Source organism: Pseudorasbora parva, chromosome 14 (assembly GCF_024679245.1).
Source record: "Pseudorasbora parva isolate DD20220531a chromosome 14, ASM2467924v1, whole genome shotgun sequence".
NCBI lineage: Eukaryota > Metazoa > Chordata > Actinopteri > Cypriniformes > Gobionidae > Pseudorasbora > Pseudorasbora parva.
In genome coordinates, this window is record NC_090185.1 from 24770108 (window position 1) to 24797103 (window position 26996).

Below are 26996 nucleotides of genomic sequence, written 5' to 3' on the forward strand. Positions count from 1 at the left end.
CACAATCCGAATGCACGAGTTTTAGATTTCATCACTGAGGTGGCCTGCACATTTATTTTGAGGATTTCCATGTGTGAAACAGGCGAAGGGCGCATGACATACGTCACGACCAAACGTTAGCCATTGGTTATGGCAGATTCAATTGTCAAACTTTACCAGAGAACCCACCTTTGCAGAAGTAAACGCTTGTCAATGGAGAGTGGCCAGACTCTAAGTACAAATTAAATGTACGAGAGTCTGGTAAGATCAGGCAATAAAAGTGCATCTATCCATCGTAAAAGTGCTCCACACGGCTCCGGGGGGTTAATAAAGGCCTTCTGAAGTGAAGTGATGTGTTTGTGTAAATATCCATATTTAAAACGTTACAAACTGTTATCTGTAATTTATGCTAACTGTCGTACACGCGTTCCAGCGTATAACGTAGGACGCTCCGGTGACAATATGCTAAATTTGCTAAACCAAATTTTGTTTTGCTCTATCCTCTGCACTTCCAAATTCGTCACCAGAACTTACGGCCTGGAACAGAAGTCTCTCGTGAACACCTATGTACAACAGCTAGTGGAAGCTAGAGATTTTACAGTTTATTAAGTTTTAAATATTTTTCTCAACAATGCAAATGCATCGCTTCACTTCAGAAGGCCTTTATTAACCCCAACTCATTTTTGGGTTAACTATCCCTTTAAGGGATGTAGAATAAGGTCATGCAGAATAAGGCATTAATATGTGCTTTATAAGTGCTAATAAACAGCCAATATTCTGGTAATATGCATGCTAATAAACTAATAAACTAGTTAATGTAGCGATCATTAACCCTTAAATAATATGTTACCATTATATTATATTATATTATATTATATTATATTATATTATATTATATTATATTATATTATGAAACCAAAAGCAACAACATGTTGACCTTTGCAGGGCACAAAGCAGCCAAATGTACTCCAAAGTTTGCTTTGATTCGACTTGCCTTGCATAACTGGATGCAGCCTGTCATTTTCCTTAAAGTCATTTCCAGGTCACTGCCTACCGTTTGTTTATATTGGGACTATCTCAGACCTGCCTGGAATAACAAGGCTATAAATATTAGCCAATATTTTAAAATAGGTATAGGTAGATAGATTCCCCGTTTAATAATATACCAAAATCATTCCGACTTTCTTCAGCACTTTGGCTTACTTACCTTGTTCCCATGGCGATATGTGGACTATAGGCAATCTCAATATCTCACAACACTGCGAAAGGCCAGGTAAACCGGTTCTGCCTGCGAAGACAAAAGACTGACATCCACAGAGCCCGAGAGAGGAGTGTCAAATACCTGCAAAGCTATTCAAGAAATTAACACCACTTGTGACTTCTAGAACAGGTTGTGTATAATGTATAGGTCTATGTATAAACTATATTCATCTTCTCATGTCAGTGTGTAGCACTGTATATTCGATTCAATGTCAATACTAGTGAATGTTTATAGTAAGGGTTCATTACACTTATTAACGGATGTGTATCAAAATGTAGGAAGCTGTCCACCAAAACGGCATTTCTGGGAGATGCCTAAAAATGCTGACTGGTGCGCGCCTGGGGGTGGTTCTACACGCATGCGTCAGACGGATGTTGCTTCGCGTCGCGTCTCGAGCGTTTCGCGTCAAACTAAAAACTTTTGAAAACGCATCTCTTTTTTTACCGTCTTTGCTCGAGACCCATGGGTTGTGTTCCGTTGCATTTCTCGTTTAAACACCAGAACGCGTGCTGTGTAAACGCCTCTAGGTAGGCAGCTGACTAGTTTTGAGACAGCCCATATTCACAGAGTTCAAGAAGGGCTTTCCTGAATTGCAGGTAGATCTCTCTGAAGCCAGTGGGGAAAATGATGTAACGTTTACAGAAGAATTTTGATTTTTTTTTTTTTTTTTGGCGGGGAAACTCCTGAGAAAACAGGTGACAGAAGTTGGTTTAGATCCAGTTCGGCTCAGGGAGGAAAATGGTTCGTGTTTCGTAAAGGCATTGACTCACAGGTGTGTCGACGAATGCAGGTGAGTGATTCAACCCGTTTGTATTGTATTCTCCATTTAATTATATTCTTTTCCCCTTCTTTTAACCCCCTTTATAATTATATTAAAAGGCACTGCGCACCTGTAATTATAAGTATTAGGTTTCGTCTTTTTCTTCTTAGAGGAAGTTCGAGATTGTGCCCAATGACCAATGTGTTTTAAACAGAGCTTTAAAACGACTCCAGAATTAAATAGAATTAAACACGAGTTCTTTTCCAGAACAGTCCATTAATTCCAGCACATACATTCGAGTAGAATTGTATACATTTGATGATATACCAATGATAGAAGTTCGGCTCATTTTAGGCGAATCGGTTCTTTCGAGTAGTTTTAAAAACGATTCACTGATTCTTTTAAGTCACAACGCCACTCTAGCATATTTCAAGCTCGTGTTTCACTTCACTTCAGTTTGTTGTAGGCAACATGGCTCGAAAAAACAAAGTATATAAATACAATTTTATATAATTAATTTATAATAATACTGTTTTAATATAATGTCCACTGAAGAAGCAGTCGAAACTTCCATAAACGATTTGTTTAGACGGTTTTGTGAACCGGTTCAGTTTGACTCTTTCCAAAAGATTCGACTCAAAACAACATCAGTACATTGTTAAAAAAAAATAAAAAAAATAAATAAATAAATAAATAAATAAATATATATATTTCTCCTTTTCTTAATAACCATTAAATTAAAGGGAAATTGAACTTGTATGTTCTCTTCAGAAATTTTCATTATGCCCTATAGGAGAGATGGGGAGCTGTTGGAGATGGTGCTATACGACGTGTAGCTGTTGCTTGTCTGAAGATGAGAAGAACGCCATCGTCATACACAATGAAATCAAAAGAATCCTTGCAGACCAGAAGAAAAAAGAGAGGAAAGAAATCAAAGTACTTTTATTAGGTGAGATATTTTTGCCTATTAAAATAGCCTGTATTTATAAGCACAACTTTGGACACTGAAGACATCACCCAAGGAGCTGAGATCTTTGTAAATTGGTATATCAGGTGATGGATCTGGAGTCTCGAAATAAGAATCAAAGTGGTGCAAAATTACAACATGCTGTAATATGTTTTTTTGATATAATATGACCATTTTAACTGCATTTCTGCTGGAGACAATCAGCAAGCCAGAATGAGTGGGTTTGGGTTACACTTTATTTTAATGTGTCATTATTACAGTATAATAATATATTTAAGTACTTAGTAATATTCATTAATAATATGTAATTATTATAGGGTTATGGTATGGTTGAGGGTCGGTTACATATAATTATGCACAATCTACTGTTATTACTATGTTAACCACATGTAACATATGTAATAAGTACACTGTAAAATAAAGGGTTACCGATTATTGTTGTGAAATTATGACTTAAATGGAGGAAATAAGTGTGTTGTAAAGAACATCACAGCTTGACAAGTCATTGTTGTAGGGCCACCTACCCGGAGATAGTTGTCAATAGTTAGTATGACTAATGTCTTTATCAGCTTTCAAAATTGTCACGTGACGTCTTGAGGGACACATTCTTGACGTGCTCGAAAACATCAGGACATGCCTGACATTTTTTCCTGTTCATTGTTGTAATAATGAAATGGGTAAAAATGTTCATTCGATTCCCTTTGTCACCACTCACACTGATTTGATGATGTGATGTGTGATTGTTTGCCTGTCAAATATTTGCAGTTTGAGTCACCGATAACTGGTTAATGGTTGTCTGCTCAAATCACTTAAATGACCACAATAAGAGAGAAATAGTTGTAGACTTTACAGCAGAGAAAGTCCGCCGATGGTGGAGGACACCTTAGTTTGAAGGCATCCAAACACGTCTGGCCACATGCTTTGTGACACTGTACATCTCCGTATGTCAGTCCGCAATTCAAACATCTCGCTTTGTTAACAGGACCGATAACATTCCTGTGCATGAGAAAAGCCTAATATGCTATCATCTGCACCTTACATTCCTCTCGGTTCTCCTTTTTTGTTATGCTGTGACCTGGTTTCAGAACTAATGTTTGACATCCCTTTTCTGTTTCATGTAATATTTACTTAATTTTTTTTATTCTGCCTCACTTACGTCAAAAGCTTTGTTATGTGCAATATTTAGTTAATCTTGTATCTGATTTCAAAATACTTTTTTGCTTCAAATCAAAGCTTCTAATGTTAGGATTCACCTCATTACTGGCTGGCTTAGTTAATGACTTATAACACTCTAATGAAGTCTTTTTTTAAATCCCTATTGGAAAAATTAATAAAATATAAAATAAAATAAAATAATAATAATAAAATTATATATATAATTATAGATGTAATTACATAATTATCTACAGATGTAATTACATAAGACATGTATGTACACAAATAAGTGCATCGTATCAAATTATTTAGTTAAATGTTTGTACATAGTAGTTAAAGGCATTTAATATGAAGTAGGTCCTTTTATCCTTGTGGATTTCAGGCACTGGAGAAAGCGGGAAGACAACTTTTATCAAGCAGATGAGGATTATTCATGGCAAGGGCTTTTCGGAGGAAGACAGGCGTGGCTACACTAAAATGGTTTTCCAGAATATCTTCACAGCTATGAAGGCTCTGACGGTGGCGATGACCACCTTAAGGATTCCCTATGCCAACCCACAGAACGAGGTGACCTGCTAAAAGAAAAGACCTGATTTGTTTTCAACCCGCCCAGTTTTAAAGTTGAAATTGGATTCACAATGCTCCTTGAAACGCCCCCTGATTACACAGGTTGCACAAGCAAAAATATGTTTAAATATACAATATAAAAGTTTCTTCTCAGTAACACTTTACTTTAAGGTGGCAGTTTTATGTAAAGTCAGTCATGTAGTTAATATAGTAATAATTGTAAATTATGCATAATTATAAGTACGAAAACCTAGTTCTATAGTAAGTGCATGTAGTTCATTCATATTACTCAGTACTTATTTGAGTAAGTACAATGTAACTACCTCATCTTAAAGTAAATGTAGGTAAAAATTGTGACCTACATTTCTACTTTATAAAGTTGTATAATAATTACAGTACATTTATTATAAATTATTGGTATGTAAAATATTAGTATAAGCAATTTTAAAATATTAGTATTTATATAAAAATACATATTTTAATATGTATATTAAATTTAAATATGCATTTAAATATACAACACATAAATATATATGAAGCTTACACTTTTTATATTTATGTATTTATGTCTGTGTGTGTGTGTGTGTGTATATTCAATATATATATATATATATATATATATATATATATATATATATATATATATATATATATATATATATATATATATATATATATATTATACTTAGACTCTTTTATATTTATGTATATTAAAATTGAAAATCACAAACATTTTTAAACCAGACTGACCAGGATTACAAATATTAACTGCACTATGTTCTTCTAAACAAGCCTTAATTATTCCCATTTACATTCTCAGGAATATGGGCAACAGTTTCATGAAGTGGAAATACGTCAGATAACACATTTGGACAGAACGTACGTGGAAGGTATTCGTCGACTTTGGGCTGACGCGGGTATCAAGGCCTGTTACGGCCGTCGTAGAGAGTACCAGCTTCTGGACTCCACAGAATAGTAAGTGTCTCTATCGAACGGGGTGATCAGCACCCTGACATGAAGTCTTACATCATTCTGAAGGGTTTGATTTTGAAATGATGACCAGTTGACCGCACATTAGCATATTTATTACATATAAAGAAATAAATGATATGGCCATGAAATTTACTTAATTAGTTAACACCTGTTTTGTTTTAATCAATCATCCTCCGTGTATTTAAGCCCTGAGTTTCCTTTGTTTTTTCGTCTGGTATCTGGTATTAAAATGAAAATTATGTCATCCTTTACTCACCCTCAAGTTGTTTCTAACCTGTATGAATTTCTTTCTTCAGCTGAACACAAGGGAAGATATTTTTAAGAATGTCAGTAACCAAACAGTTAACTGGACCCATTGACTGCCATAGTATTTTTTTTTCCTACTATGGAAGTCAATGGGTCCAATGGGTTAACTGTTTGGTTACTGACATTTAAAAAATATCTTCCCTTGTGTTCAGCTGAAGAAAGAAATTCATACAGGTTAGAAACAACTTGAGGGTGATTAAAGGATGACAGAATTTTCATTTTAAAGTGAACTATCCCTTTAAGTTCAACGTGGTTGAGTACATTCTTCTGCAATCTCCTGTGTATTCCTTGTTGGAGGAAGGATTTATTGAAGACTATTTTTGTTCCTTACTCCTTCGTTGTCCTCTCTTTACAGCCAGTTTGTGTCACCATCAGAGTATTATGTAAGGGATAATGTAATTGTTTTAATCGCAGGATAAACCCAGACAGGGTGATCAGGTCTTGCATAACATGAAATGGTATATTCTGTTATAATAACTGGCTGGATGTACATTATCCCGCTTATTACACAGCTACTTGACACATAATTAGACATGAAATATTGATCAGAGTCAAAATATTTTACGAAGAGAAAGCAGTTGCAAGTTCAAACTAGACGGACATTTAAAGCTACACTGTGTAACTTTTTTAGTTTATTCTTAGCTAAAAACACTTAGTTCTTTCAAAAATATATGTGCTCATTAATGTATATTTACTTCTTTCAAGTAATAATGCATTCTCGTAATTTTATAATATACCATTGAAAATACATAAGTGTTGAGGGTTCGGATGGCGGTCGCCATGTTGCTCCTCCATCTTGAAAGTACATTTGCCAAAGAGGGACATACCCGTAAATTCAAGCTTCGCTTTTCGCGTTTTTACACTCGATGGCACCGTGTCGAATGTGAAGAGGGGGATTGCTTGAGGCTGCTATATGATGACGGAGGATCACTCTTAAGCCCCTTTCACACTGCACGTCGGACCCGCAATATTCCCAGAACATTGCCGGGTCGCCTTTTGTGTGAAAGCAACCACGTCCCGGAATTGATTACCGAATTCGACCCGGGTCGGGGACCTAGTAACATTGCGGGATATGTATCAGAGTCGCCAAGAAAGAGGAAAAGAGAATTAAGACGGCAACGCAACAGGCAAATCAACAAGACAAAAGTAAATATTGGAGTGGCCTTTCCAAGATGGAAAGAGCTCATGAGGAGCAACGATTTTAAAAAGAACGCTGACGTTGCCTGCTTTCTTTTCGATAGGTAATATTAATTCAGCCTATTTGTGTATATTGGAAGTTTTATTGTTGCTTGGCTAATTATATCATGGTGTGCTGTGCATAACACTAGAACGATGTCTAGGATAGTTTTCCTCGCGTCAATGATGAAAAAGTATTGGGCTGCATTTCCCAAAACCTTCTTAACTCTACGTCATTCTTAAGTTATACCTTAAGGTATCCCTTAACGTTAATATGTGTTTCCCGAAACGAACTTAGTTAAGAATACCTTCTTTAAGTCATACTTTCGTAAGGTTGGTCTGGACCACTCTTAGCTATACCTTATCACTATTAACAGTTCATTCCACTAGTGGCCACCACTGTGAAAAAGCTTCTTTATATGTCAGTCTATCCGAATATAATTCTGAAGTTGTAATATACACCCAGTGTTCAATTAGGCTAGTTGAATTGTTTTTTTGTTTTTTGTTTTTAATGCAATGATTAAAATTGTCATAAAAAATTGAATTACAAACACTAATGGTTGTTAGCTTTTTAATGATATTATCCAAAGGTACATCAGCTGGCAAACCATTAGACAGGAAAGGCTTAGGAGTCTATTTGAAGGGAATGATTGTGGAGGGGAGTTTAGTCAAACTTTGGCAGCGAGGCAGCGAATAGAATTGTGCTAAATCAAAGACGGCGCCATCCGCGGAGCCATTTAGTCGTGAAAACTTTAGTCCCCTGGCTACCATGTCAGAAGCTGTTATTAAAAATAAATTTCGCCTACCACGAAAGCAAATTCAGCAGCTTTTAGATCTTGTTGGACCAACTTTTTTGAGACAAACTGGACGGAGCTCAGCTAGCCCCTCAGCCCTGAAATCAGCTGCTGGCGGCTCTCCTCTTTCTTTATTTTTTCTCCGCATATAGTAGCAGCTGATAATATGTTTTGCGTGTTGCGTTTTTATTGACTAGGCCCTCTAATAATATAAATGAGTTATTTACACAATAATGTGAAGCAGCTGCTGCATGGGCAATCATCCCTGGTTTTGGAGTAAATCAAGACACTCTATGGAAAATATATTGTAATAATTTAAATGACGCGTGATGCTCATGATGCGTTTGAGCATGAGATTGCTGGTTCGTGCACTCATTTCAGAATTATGTAAAATTTAGGTGCAATTTTGAATGATAAATGAAAGTTCAACTATTTCTGAAGTGCTTCTTTTATAAAGAACATACTTTTTTCACATAACGCAGTGAAACAGCCCCTGCATAGAGTAAATAATCGATTCTTGAGCCATCGATATAAGTAAATTCAGCACCGCGGCCACGGACAGCACCCGCTAACGTCGCACTTAAGAAGGTATACCTTAAGCGACCTCCTAAGGTATAGTTCGGGGAACACACCTAGAAATGGTATACCTTCAGTTAAGTTAAACCTTTAGAGTCTTCGTAGCGCGCTAAGAGACAAAGTTATCGGGAAATGCAGCCCTGTTTACCTTATAACATAAATCCGTGTTCTATGACGGATAACATGATTAATATTTTAATTGCATTATAATTTGTTTGCCTTAAGCTAGTGGTGTTGTATAATATACAGAATAACGATAGCACTGATAAAAGAACCTGATAGCTGATGTTAGCAATGGACTGGTTAAAAATAACGAAAACGTAAAACTATTATTCATTTTACATAGATTAATTTGATCATAGATCATTTGGTAAATTAAATAACTGCAAATTATAATAGTTTTCAAAAGTTACCTCATCACATGAAGCAACACTCACCGAAGAGGTCGAACTGGAAGCCATGACTAAATCGGCCACCGTAGGAGTTGAAACGAAATCGAAATTGAGAGGAGCAGAAACTATTATTCACTGGATGGTCATATACCTTTTCACCACTAGATGGGGGAAAATATCACACAGTGGAGCTTTAAGGTATACGGTACAGTCATACATTACACGGCATTCCGCCACATAAATAATTATGTGGAAAAGAGATACTGATTCGAGATTAAACTGTTTTCAATTCGTACCTGTTATCTATACCTGTAAAACACTTGGCGGAAAATGGCAGCTGCTGTGTTGGTATGAAACGAGATCGAGTAATACATAGATGACATAATTAAATAATTGTACACAAAATATTGATTTGAATTTTAATATTTTATAAGCTAACCAAACCCAAATCTTCCAATAAGAAAAAAATGTTCCTAGCAAGTGTAAATTGCTGACTTCAGTTACCCGGATGAAGCCTGTGTTATCAGATTTTACCAGTTGTTATAATGGGACCAGTTGGGAATAAAATATCATTGGATGGCTCGATTGACCAATCAGAATCAAGTAGAGCCGTGTAATAAATATTTGTAAAACATATTTGACCATAGAATGTGAACCATACTGACGTATCAGATTCAAGTATTCAATTATAGATTCAAGTATATGTAAAAAACATCTAGACCTAATTATTAATAAAATTACATATTTCTTAAATTTAGTAGTATAATCTATATTATACTAACCTTTATTTATATATTATATTACTCATAGTTAAATTCTACATGACATTAAATAATGTATTACATTTTATATACATTTAATATACATTCAATTGAATATGCGTTATTATTTATACAATTTTTACCAAATACATTTTATTTAGATTTTTAAAATTAGAATAATATATTTACAATACTATTATCTAATATACATATTGAATCATTTTTTTATAATATTATATTATGATATTAATTAGCATTTATAAAATATTAAATGGTCAATATTACTAGACATTATACTAACCTTTATTAATGTATTAATAATAGTTATTTTCTAATATAATATTTATTAATGAAACAATTGTTTATTACATTTTATACACATGTATTCAATTTTATATGCATTTTTGCTAAATACATTTTTATCTAGATTTTTAAAATGTGAATATATTTACAATAATATTATCTAATATAAAACGTTTCGATTTTTTATTTATAATATTATATTATGATATTAATTAACCTTTATTAAATATTATATTATCAATATTATTAGAATTACAGTTATATAATTACATAATTATTGTTATTCTATCAATAGTATCACAGATTAATACTTATATGTTAATATTAACACAAATTTTAACAGTTTAATTTAATATTGTTTAGTTTAAAAACAAAAACGTAATTTCCCAGTTAAACTGGGCCAGGATTTTTTTCTGTCAAATGTATATAATGATGAAAAAACCCTGAAATAGGTTGTGCAGATCCAAATGGCACCATTGGAGGGCAATACAGCTATATCTTTAGACAAGCATGCTGGTCCAATCAAGTCCGTTTTTCCCTCTATTGTCTTATATTGACGATTGTTGCTTTGATGCTTTTCAGTTCTCAGATTGTCATTATGTTTTTTTGTCAATGCGATTTACAGATAGACCTAAAGCCCTTTAAATGAAGGCAGTGCTTCATTTAAAGCAAATTTCCTGTACATTAGAGCGTTCTTGTTAATCGTTACCTAATCACTCCTTTACACAGTTCTGCATGTCCTTCTCATTCTCTCCTCCTGCTTCCTCGATCAGGTTTTCAGTTCTACAATACTGGCCATGATAAGAAACACAAACAAACCAGGACGTTTAATTAAGCTGCCGTCTAAAGCACAAACACCAATAAAGCAAAAGGCAAACATCGTGGCACTTTATCACACTCACACAGTTCTGAAATGTAACACTGAAGTATGTTGCTTTTTTTGTTTTTTAGCTATATGACAAATTTGGATCGTATCGCGGCCCCAGACTACATCCCCACAGCCCAGGATGTGCTACGAGTCCGATTCCCCACCACAGGCATCAATGATTATGCCTTCAGCGTGGAGAAGATCACCCTCAGGTACCGTAAACTAGTTAAAGGGTTAGTTCACCCAAAAAGGAAAATTCTGTCATTAATTACTTAGCCTAATGTCGTTCGACACCCGTAACACCTCCGTTCATCTTCGGAACACAAATTAAGATATTTTTGTTGAAATGTGATGGTTTAGAAAGGCCTTCATTGACATCAATGTCATTTCCTTTAGTCGGCACTAAAGACGTTGTTACAAAGCTCACTACAGTGGCTCTAAAATAATTGTATGAGGCGACGAGAATAGTTTTTGTGCGCAAAGAAGCTAAATAACGACTTATATAGTGATGGGCTGAATTCAAAACAAAGTTTCAAACCGTTATGAAACAGCGGATTGATTCATGATTCAGATTGCGTGTCAAATTGCTGAAATCACGTGACATTGGTGAACCGAATCCTGAATCGATATGGTGATTCATAACCGTTCAAATCTTTTTTTTTTTAAATCGGCCCATCACTATATAAGTCTTTATTTAGTTTAGTAAATTATTGTAGAATCACTGTAGTGAGATGGGCTTTGTAACGACGTCTTTGGTGCCTTTTATGGGTCTTGAGAGTGGAAATGACATTGGTGTCAATGAAGGCCTTTCTGAGCCATCGGATTTCAACAAAAATATCTTCATTTGTGTTCCGAAGATGAACGGAGGTCTTACGGGTGTCGAACAACATTCGGGTAAGTAATTAATGACAGAATTCTTATTTTTATTATTAAATTATTATTAGGGTGAACTAACCCTTTAAGATAGTCCTAGACTAAAATGCATGTTTGAGCTGTTTTAACTGAAAGCAACTTGCACTGACATATCTTAACATATGCCATTGTTTTTTCTCATGATGCACACCAGTAATGTTTTTTTTTCTAAGGCACATTTATGAAAGCTACGCCCTAATTAAACTAAGGCCTAATCCTGGCTTAATCTAAGCCCGGTCTGTGAAACCAGGCCTTCATATATTTAAAATATTTAAGTACCGTATTTTCCGGACTATAAGTCGCTCCGGAGTATAAGTCGCATCAGTCAAAAAATGCGTCATGACGCGGAAAAAAACATATATAAGTCGCACTGGACTATAAGTCGCATTAGGGCAGAGCTGGAGCCGCGCGCATGCGAGCACGCGAGCACCCGCGCGCGCATGCGACCACCTGCTCGCGTGCACTCGCTCGTGCCCGCTTCACTGCATAACCCGAGCAGAAGAAAGAAAGTTTGAAGTGAGTGAGAAACTTGTAAGGGACTGGCGAAAAGCAGAGGTTACTTTAATTGTGATGAAGAAGAAAAAGAAATCTACTTGCGGACAGTAAGCAAGATGGCCAGAGCTGAAGGAACGAGTCTACAGACGCTTGAACTCTCTGCCGGGAGAGGCTCTGCCGCGCGAGATGAACGCTGTGAGAATCGTTCTCCGCTGCATGTTTTACTACATGCTGTTTGTATTTTGCAGAATAAGATTTTCTTTATGGGAGCATTTTGTTTGTGTTCAGTCTTTCTAAGTTGTTGTGTATAAGTAAATATTAGGCTACAGGAGCAGCATAGAGCGCATTCTCGCGGCTATATGTTTATTCTTGTCAGTCAGTATGAATTAAATTTGATATATAAGTCGCACCTGACTATAAGTCGCAGGACCAGCCAAACTATGAAAAAAAGTGCGACTTATAGTCCGGAAAATACGGTAAGCGTTTTATTTTAAATGGATTATTTAATATCAATGATTTATTTGATTTATCCACATAATACTTATTTATATTGTTAGGGGTTAACAGCTTATGACCCAGGACCAGTAGTGAAGAAATGAAGACAGAGTCAGGATTGCAATTAAATAAAAGAAAAATTTACTTAAGAATAGTTTGCAGTTTCAAAAGCAGAAGCCAGCTTCAAGTCTCACAAGGAGTTCGTAGGCCGCGCTCCCTCTCTCACCGTCTCGTTGCCTCGCCCTATCGTACATACAATTGTCCCAACAGTTATACCATTTTCAAGGTCTTATCCACATCATTACTGCGATGTGGATGGTTCTGATTGGCTCAGAGACAATGCACAGTCATGGTAAATTTCCACTCGAGTTAATCTGATGCACGTTTCCACTGACGTGTCACTTGTTGACGCTTTCACCCCAGAATTAGGCCTGTAGTGACCTTCCAGATCTGGAGCAGGCGCCAGCTTGCCCAGAACAACAAGTCCACCCATCTCTTAGGGTGCCCATTGAACACCATTCTGATCTGTAACACAGAATATTGCGCACATACACAGATACACAGTCTCTCCAAGGTTGGAGCTGATTAAGCTCCAGTTTTAACTAGTTCTTACCAAAACATACTGATAACATGTGCTTTCTTTTAGTGAGAGGGACACACAATAGTACAGGCAATATTCATCTTGATTCTTTAGTGTTTCAGTAAAAGGAAATATAAAAGGAATAAAACATAATAAATTAAATGAAAGACAAATCCATATTTCATATCTGGAAGCCGGGCTAAGTGAGCAAACGCTGTTACTGCACTCCTGACATGTTAGGGGTGTGTGATACCTCCAAAATCCAAACACATGACCTTGTTGCCAGTGTTTAGTGACACATCACACATCTCTAGGCCAGACCCTCAGTCAGTCCTCAGAGACCAAATACACACTTTAGAAAACAAGAAACTAAAACAAAATCATAACTGGATAGAATCATTATAATAGTATAGGTAATATAGGAAGATGAATATTAATTAAGGTTTTGATTATGAAGTTATAGGATATAAATATATACAGGTATATTGAAGCGGCAGTGGATTTCAAAATCCCCCCTTCAATATATAAATATAAATATAAAATATATATATTTTATTCATGCATCCTCGTAATGTGGGACAACTCATATCACATGTCACATTATCGACCAATAACAAACCACAACCATCCAATTAATTCCTAATGGACAAAATCATGTCCCGCCCTACATTATTTCTTTTGAGAAGCCATTTCACTCAGATAAACTTTATAATAAGGAAGAAAAGACTTTATTAGCTTTTCATTAACTCACAAACCCTCTGTAGTTTCATCATAAACCTCCAGGGGTTTGCAAACCAGAAAAGTGGTGCTCAGTAATAAGATTTAGTCCCAGTTTATACGAGTGCATTTTTGTTTTAAGCTTTTGCTACGGTTACGCCTGTCATCTACACCACTCCGCCGGTTTCGACCCTCGAAAACTGAGACTTTTGGAAAAATGCTGCAGAGCAGACTCTGTTTTAGTTTGAAAAATCTAGGGTTGTGTTTCAGTATAAATGGACCAAAATGTTGACTTTTGAAAACGAAAGCATGGCTGCACCCATTATGCTACCTGAGCACGACAATGACAGACCAAGGCTGCATTTCCCAAAAGCATTGTACGTTAATAATAGTCTATTGGTCTATTGTTCTATCAACTTAGGATTTTTGAAAATGTAGCCCAGTGCCATCTCTCTCAACGGTTCTGTAACATACTGTAGATTGGAAATTTATTATTTGAATATTATTTTATTATTTTAATATTATTTCATTCATAAATGGATGTATGATGTGTTTGTGAAGTTTAAATGCATGAGAGAGTTATGTATATACTGCATGGACATACATTGGAATCATATGGCAGACACAGGGGAGGAAGAGATAATTTTGCCCATACAGGAATGCATACATGTAACACGTGGCATTAGTGACGTATCATTGACTGATGGAACACATGTGTACGCATGAAGTATACATTCTATTTTAACCATAGGATGCAAGTTTTGCTACCTTGTAAGGAATTGTAAATCCTTTTGTCAGTGGTATATAATGCTCACTGTAAATGCACTGCCCCAGAGAAACAGAGAAACGGAAACAGGGAAACATGCAGCTGGCATGACGACAACAAGTTTCTCTCCTATGCCTGATACATATGACAATAAAAGAGCTTTTTGACATGGCAACTGGTATCCGGTCCTGTGATTTCATCATAACGGGGACAAAGCTGTAAATTACAGATCAACAATACCATACTCAAAAACCGTGTAAGCAATAACATGGAACCTTTGTGGCATGAAGGTCATTTCTGAAATGCAGTGGAAACAACTGTATAGACAAGAATTGTATTTTTTAAAAACACTAATGTGAACAGGGCCTGACTTTCTTTTTTGGCAACCACCTAGAAAAAATGCTTTAGCAATAGCAATGATTTGGCAACCTCAGTAAACATTCTATTCTAGCCTTGCTCGCGGAAAGGTTTGCACTTTTACAGAAAATTTAAAATATGTTGGAAAATGACATGAGCTAATTACCTGATGCAGTCCAGTTTTTTTTTAAGGCAGACAGGTTTGATATATGACAGTAAGGAAGTAGGAATAAATCAATAGGGGTTGACAGTTCATGTTGAATGTTTTTGGTTTAAACACAAGGTTTCAAGAATAAACAAATCTCAATCTTGCCACTTTCTTTTCTGAAGGATTGTAGATGTTGGTGGCCAGAAGTCAGAGAGGCGGAAGTGGATCCATTGCTTTGAGAATGTGACATCGCTCATATTTTTAGCCTCCCTCAGCGAGTACGACCAGGTGCTGGAGGAGAATAACACGGAGGTGAGCGTCTCAATCGCCCCAGTCTGTCTCATCCCAATCGATGGCTTTGATTAGTATATCTTGGGTCGCCAGAGTCCTGAGTCATATTTCACTGCAAATCCAAAGAAAAAAATCTTGCATAACTTATTTTTCAATTGTGACAATATATAATTCCAGCGCTGGCAAATTAATGTGTGAGACCCTTACAATTGACTCTCGCGCTCTCACACACACGTCTATTTTCTCATGCAGTGAGAAATTGCAAAGCAAAGAGACACTGACACCAACAGATAAGACTTTTGATATAAAACAAAGTTACAGCATTATTAAAAGTCAGATTTATTAAAATTCAAACAATAAATACAGTTTGCCGCTTTTTAATTGCTGTAGTGCCTCAGTTTAAGTGAGCTGATCATCTCTTCCACTTTATTATTAGTTATAGCACCAATAAACATGAATGAACCTCAGAAGGTATGTTGAAAGATACTGTACAGCTTACTGAAATGTATCATGCCTCATGTAATGCCTCATGTAATCGCTCAATTAGTGTTCCAACAGTGGAACCTTACTTAACGTTGCTTGACGTTACGTTTACCTCAGAAAAAACATTTTATGATCATATCATGTTAGTTAGATATAAAAATGAACAATAAAAACCAGTATTTTGCTAAATGTATGCAGTATATTACATATTTATTATATTATTACTCAAATCATTAAAACATTGTAGTGTTATTATTAATATAAAAAAACTAGGGCTGTCCTCGACTAAGGATTTAGACAATCGAATCAGAATTGTCGAATCTCTCTATGGTCGACTGATAGTCGAATCATCTGTGTGTGTGAATGGGTTGGGAGGGGCACGACACACTGCACACAGCAACAACTTTTAATAAAGCGACCAAAACTGCCTGCCAACTGACAGACGAACTGACAATGGCTTTCTTATTTAGGTTCAAATAGCCTAAAAGGTAATGTGGTGGATAAACATTAATAAACCGTTTTCTCATAACATGTTAAAGCCGCGATCGAAATACAGAACATCACACAAATATATAAAAGAACATTTTGATAAATAAACCTAAAAAAATACCTGCCTAGAGAGGAAAAGAACACTTTGAGTGTGTTTACATGCACGTTCTGAAGCCGATTGTGCCTAAAGCGAGTGAAGGACGTACACGAAGCTCAGCCCCGCGCCTCAGGGTCTCACACCGCCACCTGACGCACATATTATATACACGCGAGCTCAATTTTGTATTGACTGACAGATGAGCTGCACGAAAGCGCTCTGTGGTGCAGCAGGATTTTAAACAACTTCCTGAGTGGCCGCGGACAGGCGCTGAATGCTGCCGCCGGTGTGTGTACACTCATTGAACGTGTTCTAATTTTAAAGGCGCGGTGCGAAGCTCAGCGCCCTTAAAGGGGTCGCACACCGATGCTCAGCTCAGCTCAGCGCCACGACACGGCTTTAAAATATTAAGCACCCCCATATTGCCACAATGGTATGATCCTCGTTTCATAACACCCGCGAAGATTCGACCTTGAGGTTGGTGGTCGAATCAGGCTCCGCATATCGATGCATCGAATCTTCGACTATTCGGGGTCACCCCTAAAAAAACACATTATATTAATTTTGTTGTTAATTTTATCTTTTAATAATAATACCAGCTGACAGGGTTCTCTGTATGTTTACAGCATTAGTTGAGATTTTTCCTTGAGAAAAATGTATCTACTGTACCTGATATTTATCCAAATGAATCAATGTTGAATTAGAATCAAATTATTAATTGAAATCGTGAAATTTGTATCAAGCACTAATAAAAGCAGTAGCCTACCAGTCATTGTACCATGTAAACATTATAACATGTTGTCACTAAACTTTATGGATTCTGTTTAGTTACCAAATATTTTGTCAAACACAATACACAAGTTTTTTTAAACCCCCTTCCTTAGTTAAACTCAAAAGTTGGCAGCCCTGTGTAAATCAGTATAGTTAACTAAACCTACAAAATGCAAACTAAAATTAAGGCTAAAATAAAATAAAAGACAAACATTAGATGAAAACTCTAAAGTTAAAAAACTTGAACAAAACTGAGTTTCAAATAACAAATTTACTCAACTAAAACTGATACAAAATAAAGCTGAATGTAATGTAAATGTAACAAAAGCACAAAACAAAATGACTAAATTTTAACATTAAAAAAATTATATAATAGCATATAAAAACTATAATACATACATTAACTTTACTTATAAATAATACTTAAATAACACATAATCTTGTCTGGATATTTTTTTCCACATTTTGTTTTCCATGGTAAAATACAGTTTAATAGAGTAGCATAATGAAAACATTTAGTTTAATTTAAAACTGAATATATTTCTTTTTGCATTACATTAATGTAATAATTTTATTAAATAAAATGATCAGTATTTACATACAATTAAAATCAGCATAAATTAAAACTTGATTGAAATTTGATGGACTATTGAAGGGAAGAAAAGATAATCCCAACTTCCAACTTAACTTTAAATTCAGAACAAGATATACCAAAATTTTACACTTATAATTTGAATAAAACAATTCTGTGTATAACAGTAATAAGAATGAGATTATATATATATGTGTGTTATTATCGCAGGCGAATACGATACGTATCACGATACAGGGGTTACGTAATATATACAGGGTAATAATATTTTTTTTTTTAGAAAGCTTAATTTAAAAGAATAAAGAACACAACTATATGCATAAAACATGACAAGTAACTGTTTTATTGAATTAATACAGCATCATTTATATCACTATTTTGTGCTATCTAAGTAAAGGAAAATAGTAAAGTGACTGCAGGATTCTTTATTCTACATGTTTTAAAGGTTCACAGTATTGCAGTTTTTCATTTCTAAACCATTTAGCAACAGAAAGTGCATAGTTCATTCATTCCATGACTGAATGACTCTCTGTTTTATATTTAATACTGTAAAGCTGTTTTCTTTAATGCAGTCTATCGTATAAAGTCCCATTTCAAGTAGGCTACTGGACTGCAGAGCTGGTGCATCCATATTCACATCGCTATGATCAGATGCTTTCGTTCTGCTGCCACCGCTGTCAGTTTTGGAGTGTGTTTATTTTGTCACTAAGAGGAAAATGTGCTGTATGTATTCTATCGAAACGGTTCTCCGCAACGTGGATGACGTCCGGATGTTAAGCGAGCTCTCCGATTCAATGTTTCCTGAGTACTGGATATTAACTTGGCCTATTTTGCAAACGAAATGACTCTTGTTGATTTCCTTAGTGGCTTCTTTGTAGCTCAAGCCAAAGTGAGTCCACACTTCAGCTGTGTTAACCGTGGGAGCGGAATCATTCTATGATATCATCTTGTGAGGTTTGCTAATGCTAATGCACACAATTATAGCCCAGAAAACCACAACCCGCGGCTCCGTAAAAAAAAAACAACAAAAAAATTAAATAGCCAAATTTTGCGGGAAAAACGTGACCCTGGCAACCATGCGCATCAGATACGTTCTGAGATAACACTGCCATCTAGCGGTTGGGTTGTATACAGTGGTTTAATTCAAACACAAAGCCACGAATCTTGGATGTAAATATATAAATATCGATACAGTGTTTTTGAGAATTGATACAGTATCACCAAACAAAATATCGCAATACTCATGTGTATCAATGTTTCCCTTTCAGTCGGTCACGTTCGACGTACGTGACCGACTGAAAGGGAACGAGGGTTACATACGTAACCGAGACATTTCTTACAGACGTTTCTTAATATATATATATATATATATATATATATATATATATATATATATATATATATATATATATATATATATATATATATATATTAAAATAGGCTATTGACAGGTTTTAATGATCATGAGAATAATTTCACAATGCAAAACATCTCTATTGTTCAAAAACAGGCATCATTTTATTTTTAGTCATGACAACTCTCTGAATAAATTTATAAAGCATTTATTGATAAGAATGAAATGTTCATAAGTTTAGTCTTGGTGGACTAGATCTGCTATACTTCTGCTGCTGCATGAGGGAAGGCTACTGCCAAAAAATGCTAATAAACACGGTGAATAGTATGCAAGCTGCTGGAAGAAAGGTAGGGAGAACCCCAATAAGATCTAGTCAGGTGGTGCTGGGGAAGGAGGAGGGCCATGGCGAGTTGAGCCGGTTCGGAGCGGAAATTAATTTACTTAGTTTCGTAGATAGAACAAACAGACCGATTGACAAAATCGGTCCACTTTAAGAGAACCAATCAACAGCTCTGAAGAGAGTTACTTGACTTTATTTATTCATGCAAACACATATGTTTGACACTGTTGTAAAACATGACCAAGCCATTTCATGACAGATCCACGTTTGACCATTTGACGTGTTTGCATCTCTTTCTCTCTTTACATGCAGCACTGATAAATTGTGTAGTCTCTCTTACACCTATAGTCTTTCTCATTTGATTAACTTTTGCTGTGAATGCTTCCTCTCTCCGTCTCTAGAACCGCATGAAAGAGAGCCTGTCGCTCTTCTACACCACCATCCACTCACCGTGGTTCGCCAGCGCATCCATCATCCTCTTCCTAAACAAGATGGACATCCTGGAGGAAAAGATCAAGACGTCAGACTTAAAAAGTTACTTTCCAGGCTTTGGAGGTATGGAAAGAAGGGTTTCCAACTTAGTAAATAGGCCCTGACCTGCCCTGCCCCTTAGGGTATAGGAAACATAATTGATAGAGCCGTTGGAACAGGTTTTGGAACAAGATGTGTAGGACAGATACAGTTCTTTAGTTCTGATATGGAGCCGTATTTTGTGGAAATGGCCCCAGTTTGATCGCTTTAGATCTCTCGCCCTCTACCCCCGTTACCAACGGCAACCAAAAAACAGTCAATTTCAGGCAGAACAGCAAGCATGTTTGATCGGGGTGATTCCATCTTTGAGATTTAAAGATAGACAGCCTCGTTGTTTTTATAGTTATATTTATAGAGATAGTTCGCCAAAAAAAAAATCTGTCATCATTCACCTTATATACACATATATATATTATTAAATTAGTTGATCATAATTTAAATAAAAAAAATATTCCGCATAAATTATATTCAGGATCACAAATGCCAACATTTTGTAAATACAATTTAAATAATATTTTCATTTACATTTTAGTAATGAGAATTAGATTTTTTTTCATATTAATTTTGAATTGTCATGAAAATAATGTCACAATGAATTATTAATAATAATAATAATACTTGTACTCAGCAAGGACACATTACATTTTAGTGACAGTTTATTCTATCCACCAATTTATTCATTCAAAACCAATTTGATTGATAATAATTACAAACGCTCCTTGAGCAGCAAAGCATTATATTAGAATGATTTCTGATGGATCATGTGACATTAAAGACTGGAGTAATGATGCTGAAAATTCATATATATATATATATATATATATATATATATATATATATATATATATATATATATATATATATATATATTAGTTGAGTAATCGCATCTAAAATATGTTTGTGCATACACACACACACACACATTTTTATGTATAAATACTTTTATATATGTTACATGAATATTATTTTATGTCAATATGTAAATCTTTTGTTTTCAATATTACTGATTAAACAAACAGAAATAATCCAATAATTTTTTGCAAAGAAAATGTCATATGGGATCAGTATAAAATGACAGCATTTTCATTTTTGAGTGAACTGCTCCTTTAATACAAACGAACTTTGAACTCTACCGCCTCTAAAAGGGTTAAATATTAATTCTCAAGCAGAAGCTCTTCACAATAGTGATTTTAAAAATGTTTACTTAGTTAGATTCTCTCTCTCTCTGCTTACCTCATATTTCCCGCCTCTTTAATTTGCATGTGCTCCTCCCAGTTCAATCGCTCATACCTTCCAGCCTTCTAAGCTTGTACTAACCCCTCACCTCCTCTGTGGTTTGGTGCCACCCTCAGGCAGACTACGGGACACGCAAGACGCCAAGAACTACATCAGAGAGATGTATAAACAGAAGGCCATGAATACCGAGTCAAGGGAGTGCAAAAACATCTACGCTCACTTCACCTGCGCAACGGACACCAATAACATCCGGATGGTTTTCAGTGACGTGAAAGACACTGTCCTGATCAAGTCTCTGCAGGAATATGGAGTGCTCTGAGCGTCCCATTAAGCAGCAGTTTTCGCCAATCTAATAAAATGACTTTGGAGGGAAGCACAAATGATGGCTTGAATTATTTTTCCCTGTGCATCCTCTACGCTTTCTTTGTCTTTTGCACCATCTTTTCTTACTTTTGTTTGTTTTGACATCTTGAAGGATAAAAACATCTGCAGATTATTACGGAAAGACACAACTTCCTCTCATTCCAACACTGACAGTCACCTGCTTAAAGCGACATCCCTCTGAAAGCATGAGGAATTTGTCATATGAGAGATTGTCAGCGAGTTCTGGTTTCGAGGGGGACACGTGAAGAATATGCTGTAGCTGCCAGCGAGACAAGCAACGTCGGGCAGATCTGATATTTGATTTTACTGATTACTTACAGCAAGTCACTGCACTGCTTTCTTTTCAGAAAGAACATTACATTTCCTTTATGTAACATGATCTACTATTTTTATCACACAAGCAAAAGCTAAATTTAAGTTAGGGTCTTAAAGTGGAAATGTCGCTTATTTTCATAATCTAAAACAATTATATTATGTTATATTAGAGCAATCCAGTTTTTCAAAATGAAGCTTATACTGTTACTTTCCTGTCATAAAAGTTGTTATAAAATGTGTGATTGTTTTTTAAATATACAGTATGATTGGTTACACTTTATTTTATGGTGCAGTTGTTACAGTGTAATTATTAATTGAAGTACTGAGTAATATTAATTAACTACGGGTTTGGTTTAGGGTTAGTTGCATTTAAATCTGCATAATTTATTGTAATTACTACAGTAAGTACATTTTAATCATATGATGTATATATATATATATATATATATATATATATATATATATATATATATATATAAAAGTAATAATAACATAAAACTGTTATTAATTAAATCACATTGGAATATGGATCCATTTAGTATTAAAACAAACAAAACTACTAATTAAGAAGGGTTAGATGATATTTAAGCATTTAAATGAATCGAATCAGTTCATCTGCTGTCATTAAAATTAAATAATTTCTAATATTAGTGCGTTCACTGTGAATCAGTCAGGAAAGATGATGATTTGTTTTGCAGTATATTTATATTTACTCTTAAATAAAAGAAAAAATACCATTATGTCCTAAGTTATTATAACAAACTGGAAATTTAACTTTATTTATAATCATCAAACTAGAAATAAGGGATTTTCCATGAATAGGGTACAAATATACTAATTCAAAAGTTGATGAAGGAATAGTGTAAAACTACATTTTACATTTTTATTTTCTATTCATTTTATATGCAGGCAAAATTTGGTAACTGTTAGCAATAATTTATATTTAAATTGTGTCTAAAAACTATTTGAATAAAAAGGTGTTGGTGTTTTGTCCTACCAATAAGAATGAAATAAAAATCAAATTTGAAAAGCTAAAAAAAAAAGGTTAACAGGGTTGCAAATTTAGCCTAAATGAAGCTGTTAGTAACTAAATTTGTGGGGCTACATTTTAGGTACTCTTGTTTGCAATTAGTCAAATCATTTTTTCTCAAAAACTTGAGTAACAGGGTTGAAGTTCGAGCTTGACGAATGTAGTCAACACTACAATTTGTATAGAAATTGAGAAAATGCAATGAGAAAGATTTAGCGATGTTACATAAAAATAGGGTTACATATTATTAGGGATCTCTAATCTTCAGAAAATACTTATTAACCTCAGAAGGTAAAAACTACATTTTATTTTATTTATTTTTTCTATATTTATTTTATATATAGTTGTCAATTATTGCAACAACATTTAACATTGAAACTGTATCTAAAATAGTTTTTATATAATTTGAATACAATTTGTTATTTCCTACCAATAAGCATTAAATAAATGTCAAATTTGAAAAACTAAATAAAAAGAAAAGAAAAAGAATGGGTAACAGGGCTTAAAAAGTAACTACATTTTGAGGGCTAAATACTAGGTACTCATCAACTTATTTCTCATGAATCAAATGTTTTTTCTCAAAAACTTGGATAAAAGGGTTGAGGTTTCTATGCACTACAATTTGTTTAGAAATTGAGAAATTTGAATGAGATTATTTACTTTTCTTCTTTGCATGCTGTATATTATATAACTATTATAGTAATGACATAGGACATTGCAAAAAGTGTTACCAAAAGTAGTTTGACATCTAATTGTTCTCAAAAATGTACTCAAAAATTCTTAAAACCCTGGGTAATAGGGTTGAAGTTTGAGCTTGACGAATGTAGTCAACACTATTATATATATAGAGTGTGTATATATACACACTCTATATATATATATATATATATATATATATATAATTTTTTTTTTTTTTTTTTTTTTTTTTTTTACATGGAAACTATTAAAACCTGCCTTTAACTTCTTTTTTTCTCAATGTTCTTCAACTCCACCCTATTATGATGCCAGGCCAAAAGCAAAACAAGGATGAAGCGATGGACTACATCTGTGCCCTGTACCTTAAAGAAGCTTTAAACCGTCAAAGAAGAGCACAGAAACAAATTTACAAACACTTTACCTGTGCAACCGATACCGACAACATCCGCAAGGTCTTCTATGATGTCAAGAAAACGGTTCTCATCAAGGAGTTGCAGTCTTTCGGCATGCTTTAAGATGCTGTGTTTAAGTGTCTTACTGATTAGCTGGTTCAGGTGTGTTTAACTGGAGTTGGGAGCTAAACTCTGCAGGACAGTGGCCCTCCAGGAACGAGTTTGGAGACCCATGAAATATATTATAACAGGGTTGAAATGATATGAATGTAAAATACAGCTAATTTGAACTTCAAGGACTGATTCATTGAAGTTGCATTTATTATTTTGTTACTTTTTTTAACCATTAAAATCTAAATGTGACCTTCTTTACACTGAAATAAATGTGCATATTCTGTTGAAATAGAATATCACAAAATATCAATAACTGAAAATTAAGAGGGACTTCTGGTTATACGTATAATACAATATGACAAGGATTTCAAGAAATGAAAAATAAAAAAATGGACAAAATGTGCACCTTGTTATGGTATAATGTCAGAATGTCCCTGAAATGAATATACGTCCTCTGAATAAGTCTCTGAATAAAAATGATTTGCTAAATGACTATTAATAGTACTGTATGTGTTTATTCCATATTTACACATTATAGATCCAGTATTGCACACTATAAATGCATCTATTTTATTTAACCCTAGAATGCAGAAAGGGGGTCTTATTGACCCATAAATATTTTCTATAGAATTCTTTTTCAATAATAATTATTTTCTTAAAACTTTATGAATTGTTTAGCCTCACACTCTCCTTTTTATTTAGCCTCATCCTCAGTTTTAAAAATTGAGTGTTAATCAGAGTTGTTAAAGAACTTGCAACTTTTGTTGCACTTGAACTTGCACACACACACACACACACACACACACACACATTGAATGGATCTGAAGAGTTTGTGTGGTTTGTAAAAAAATAAATAAAAATCCTTTCCCCACGGGTCATTTTGACCCGCGTAGGAATTATTGGGAAATTTGCGGGATTTTTTTTTATTATTTGTCGTCGGTTACAGTATAAAATATAATTAAATATATAATACAGGTGCTGTTCATATAATTAGAATATCATAAATATATATATATATATATATATATATATATATATATATATATATATATATATATATATATATATATATATACAGTCTTGTTCAAAATAATAGCAGTACAATGTGACTAACCAGAATAATCAAGGTTTTTCGTATATTTTTTATTGCTACGTGGCAAACAAGTTACCAGTAGGTTCAGTAGATTCTCAGAAAACAAATGAGACCCAGCATTCATGATATGCACGCTCTTAAGGCTGTGCAATTGGGCAATTAGTTGAAAGGGGTGTGTTCAAAAAAATAGTGTCTACCTTTGACTGTACAAACTCAAAACTATTTTGTACAAACATTTTTTTGGGGGGATTTAGCAATCCTGTGAATCACTAAACTAATATTTAGTTGTATGACCACAGTTTTTTAAAACTGCTTGACATCTGTGTGGCATGGAGTCAACCAACTTGTGGCACCTCTCAGCTGTTATTCCACTCCATGATTCTTTAACAACATTCCACAATTCATTCACATTTCTTGGTTTTGCTTCAGAAACAGCATTTTTGATATCACCCCACAAGTTCTCAATTGGATTAAGGTCTGGAGATTGGGCTGGCCACTCCATAACATTAATTTTGTTGGTTTGGAACCAAGACTTTGCCCGTTTACTAGAGTGTTTTGGGTCATTGTCTTGTTGAAACAGCCGTTTCAAGGGCATGTCCTCTTCAGCATAGGGCAACATGACCTCTTCAAGTATTTTAACATATGCAATCTGATCCATGATTCCTGGTATGCGATAAATAGGCCCAACACCATAGTAGGAGAAACATGCCCATATCATGATGCTTGCACCTCCATGCTTCACTGTCTTCACTGTGTACTGTGGCTTGAATTCAGAGTTTGGGGGTCGTCTCACAAACTGCCTGTGGCCCTTGGACCCAAAATGAACAATTTTACTCTCATCAGTCCACAAAATGTTCCTCCATTTCTCTTTAGGCCAGTTGATGTGTTCTTTTGCAAATTGTAACCTCTTCTGCACATGCCTTTTTTTTAACAGAGGGACTTTGCGGGGGATTCTTGAAAATAGATTAGCTTCACACAGACGTCTTCTAACTGTCACAGTACTTACAGGTAACTCCAGACTGTCTTTGATCATCCTGGAGGTGATCATTGGCTGAGCCTTTGCCATTCTGGTTATTCTTCTATCCATTTTGATGGTTGTCTTCCGTTTTCTTCCACGTCTCTCTGGTTTTGCTCTCCATTTTAAGGCATTGGAGATCATTTTAGCTGAACAGCCTATCATTTTTTGCACCTCTTTATAGGTTTTCCCCTCTCTAATCAACTTTTTAATCAAAGTACGCTGTTCTTCTGAACAATGTCTTGAACGACCCATTTTCCTCAGCTTTCAAATGCATGTTCAACAAGTGTTGGCTTCATCCTTAAATAGGGGCCACCTGATTCACACCTGTTTCTTCACAAAATTGATGACCTCAGTGATTGAATGCCACACTGCTATTTTTTTGAACACACCCCTTTCAACTAATTCGACTAATTGCCCAATTGCACAGCCTTAAGAGCGTGCA

General features: G+C 34.9%; 1 protein-coding gene across 3 annotated transcripts; it reads left to right on the plus strand.

The window, feature by feature from the left end:
- Nucleotides 1-1587: 1587 nt before the first annotated feature.
- Nucleotides 1588-24887, plus strand: LOC137040421 (guanine nucleotide-binding protein subunit alpha-14-like). Of its 3 annotated transcripts, none has more exons than XM_067416017.1 (8): nt 1588-2030; nt 2794-2949; nt 4505-4689; nt 5510-5664; nt 10942-11070; nt 15511-15640; nt 20147-20300; nt 24250-24887. In XM_067416017.1, the coding sequence occupies exons 2-8, from the start codon at nt 2799-2801 to the stop codon at nt 24450-24452; spliced, it is 1107 nt and encodes a 368-aa protein (XP_067272118.1). In that variant the 5' UTR covers nt 1588-2030; nt 2794-2798; the 3' UTR covers nt 24453-24887. The 3 variants fall into 3 exon arrangements, with proteins under 3 accessions (XP_067272118.1, XP_067272116.1, XP_067272119.1); XM_067416015.1 differs by lacking the exon at nt 24250-24887 and adding an exon at nt 21629-22585 and having other exon boundaries at nt 1589-2030; XM_067416018.1 differs by lacking the exons at nt 1588-2030; nt 24250-24887 and adding an exon at nt 21629-22585 and having other exon boundaries at nt 2812-2949; nt 4480-4689.
- Nucleotides 24888-26996: the final 2109 nt, after the last annotated feature.

Bases quoted from the DNA above. Each gene is read 5' to 3' on its own strand.
- LOC137040421 (XM_067416017.1), top strand. From the start codon at position 2,799: ATGGGGAGCTGTTGGAGATGGTGCTATACGACGTGTAGCTGTTGCTTG. The intron at 2,950-4,504 runs GTGAGATATTTT...TGTGGATTTCAG, and splicing joins AATCAAAGTACTTTTATTAG to GCACTGGAGAAAGCGGGAAG. The intron at 20,301-24,249 runs GTATGGAAAGAA...TTATGATGCCAG, and splicing joins TTACTTTCCAGGCTTTGGAG to GCCAAAAGCAAAACAAGGAT.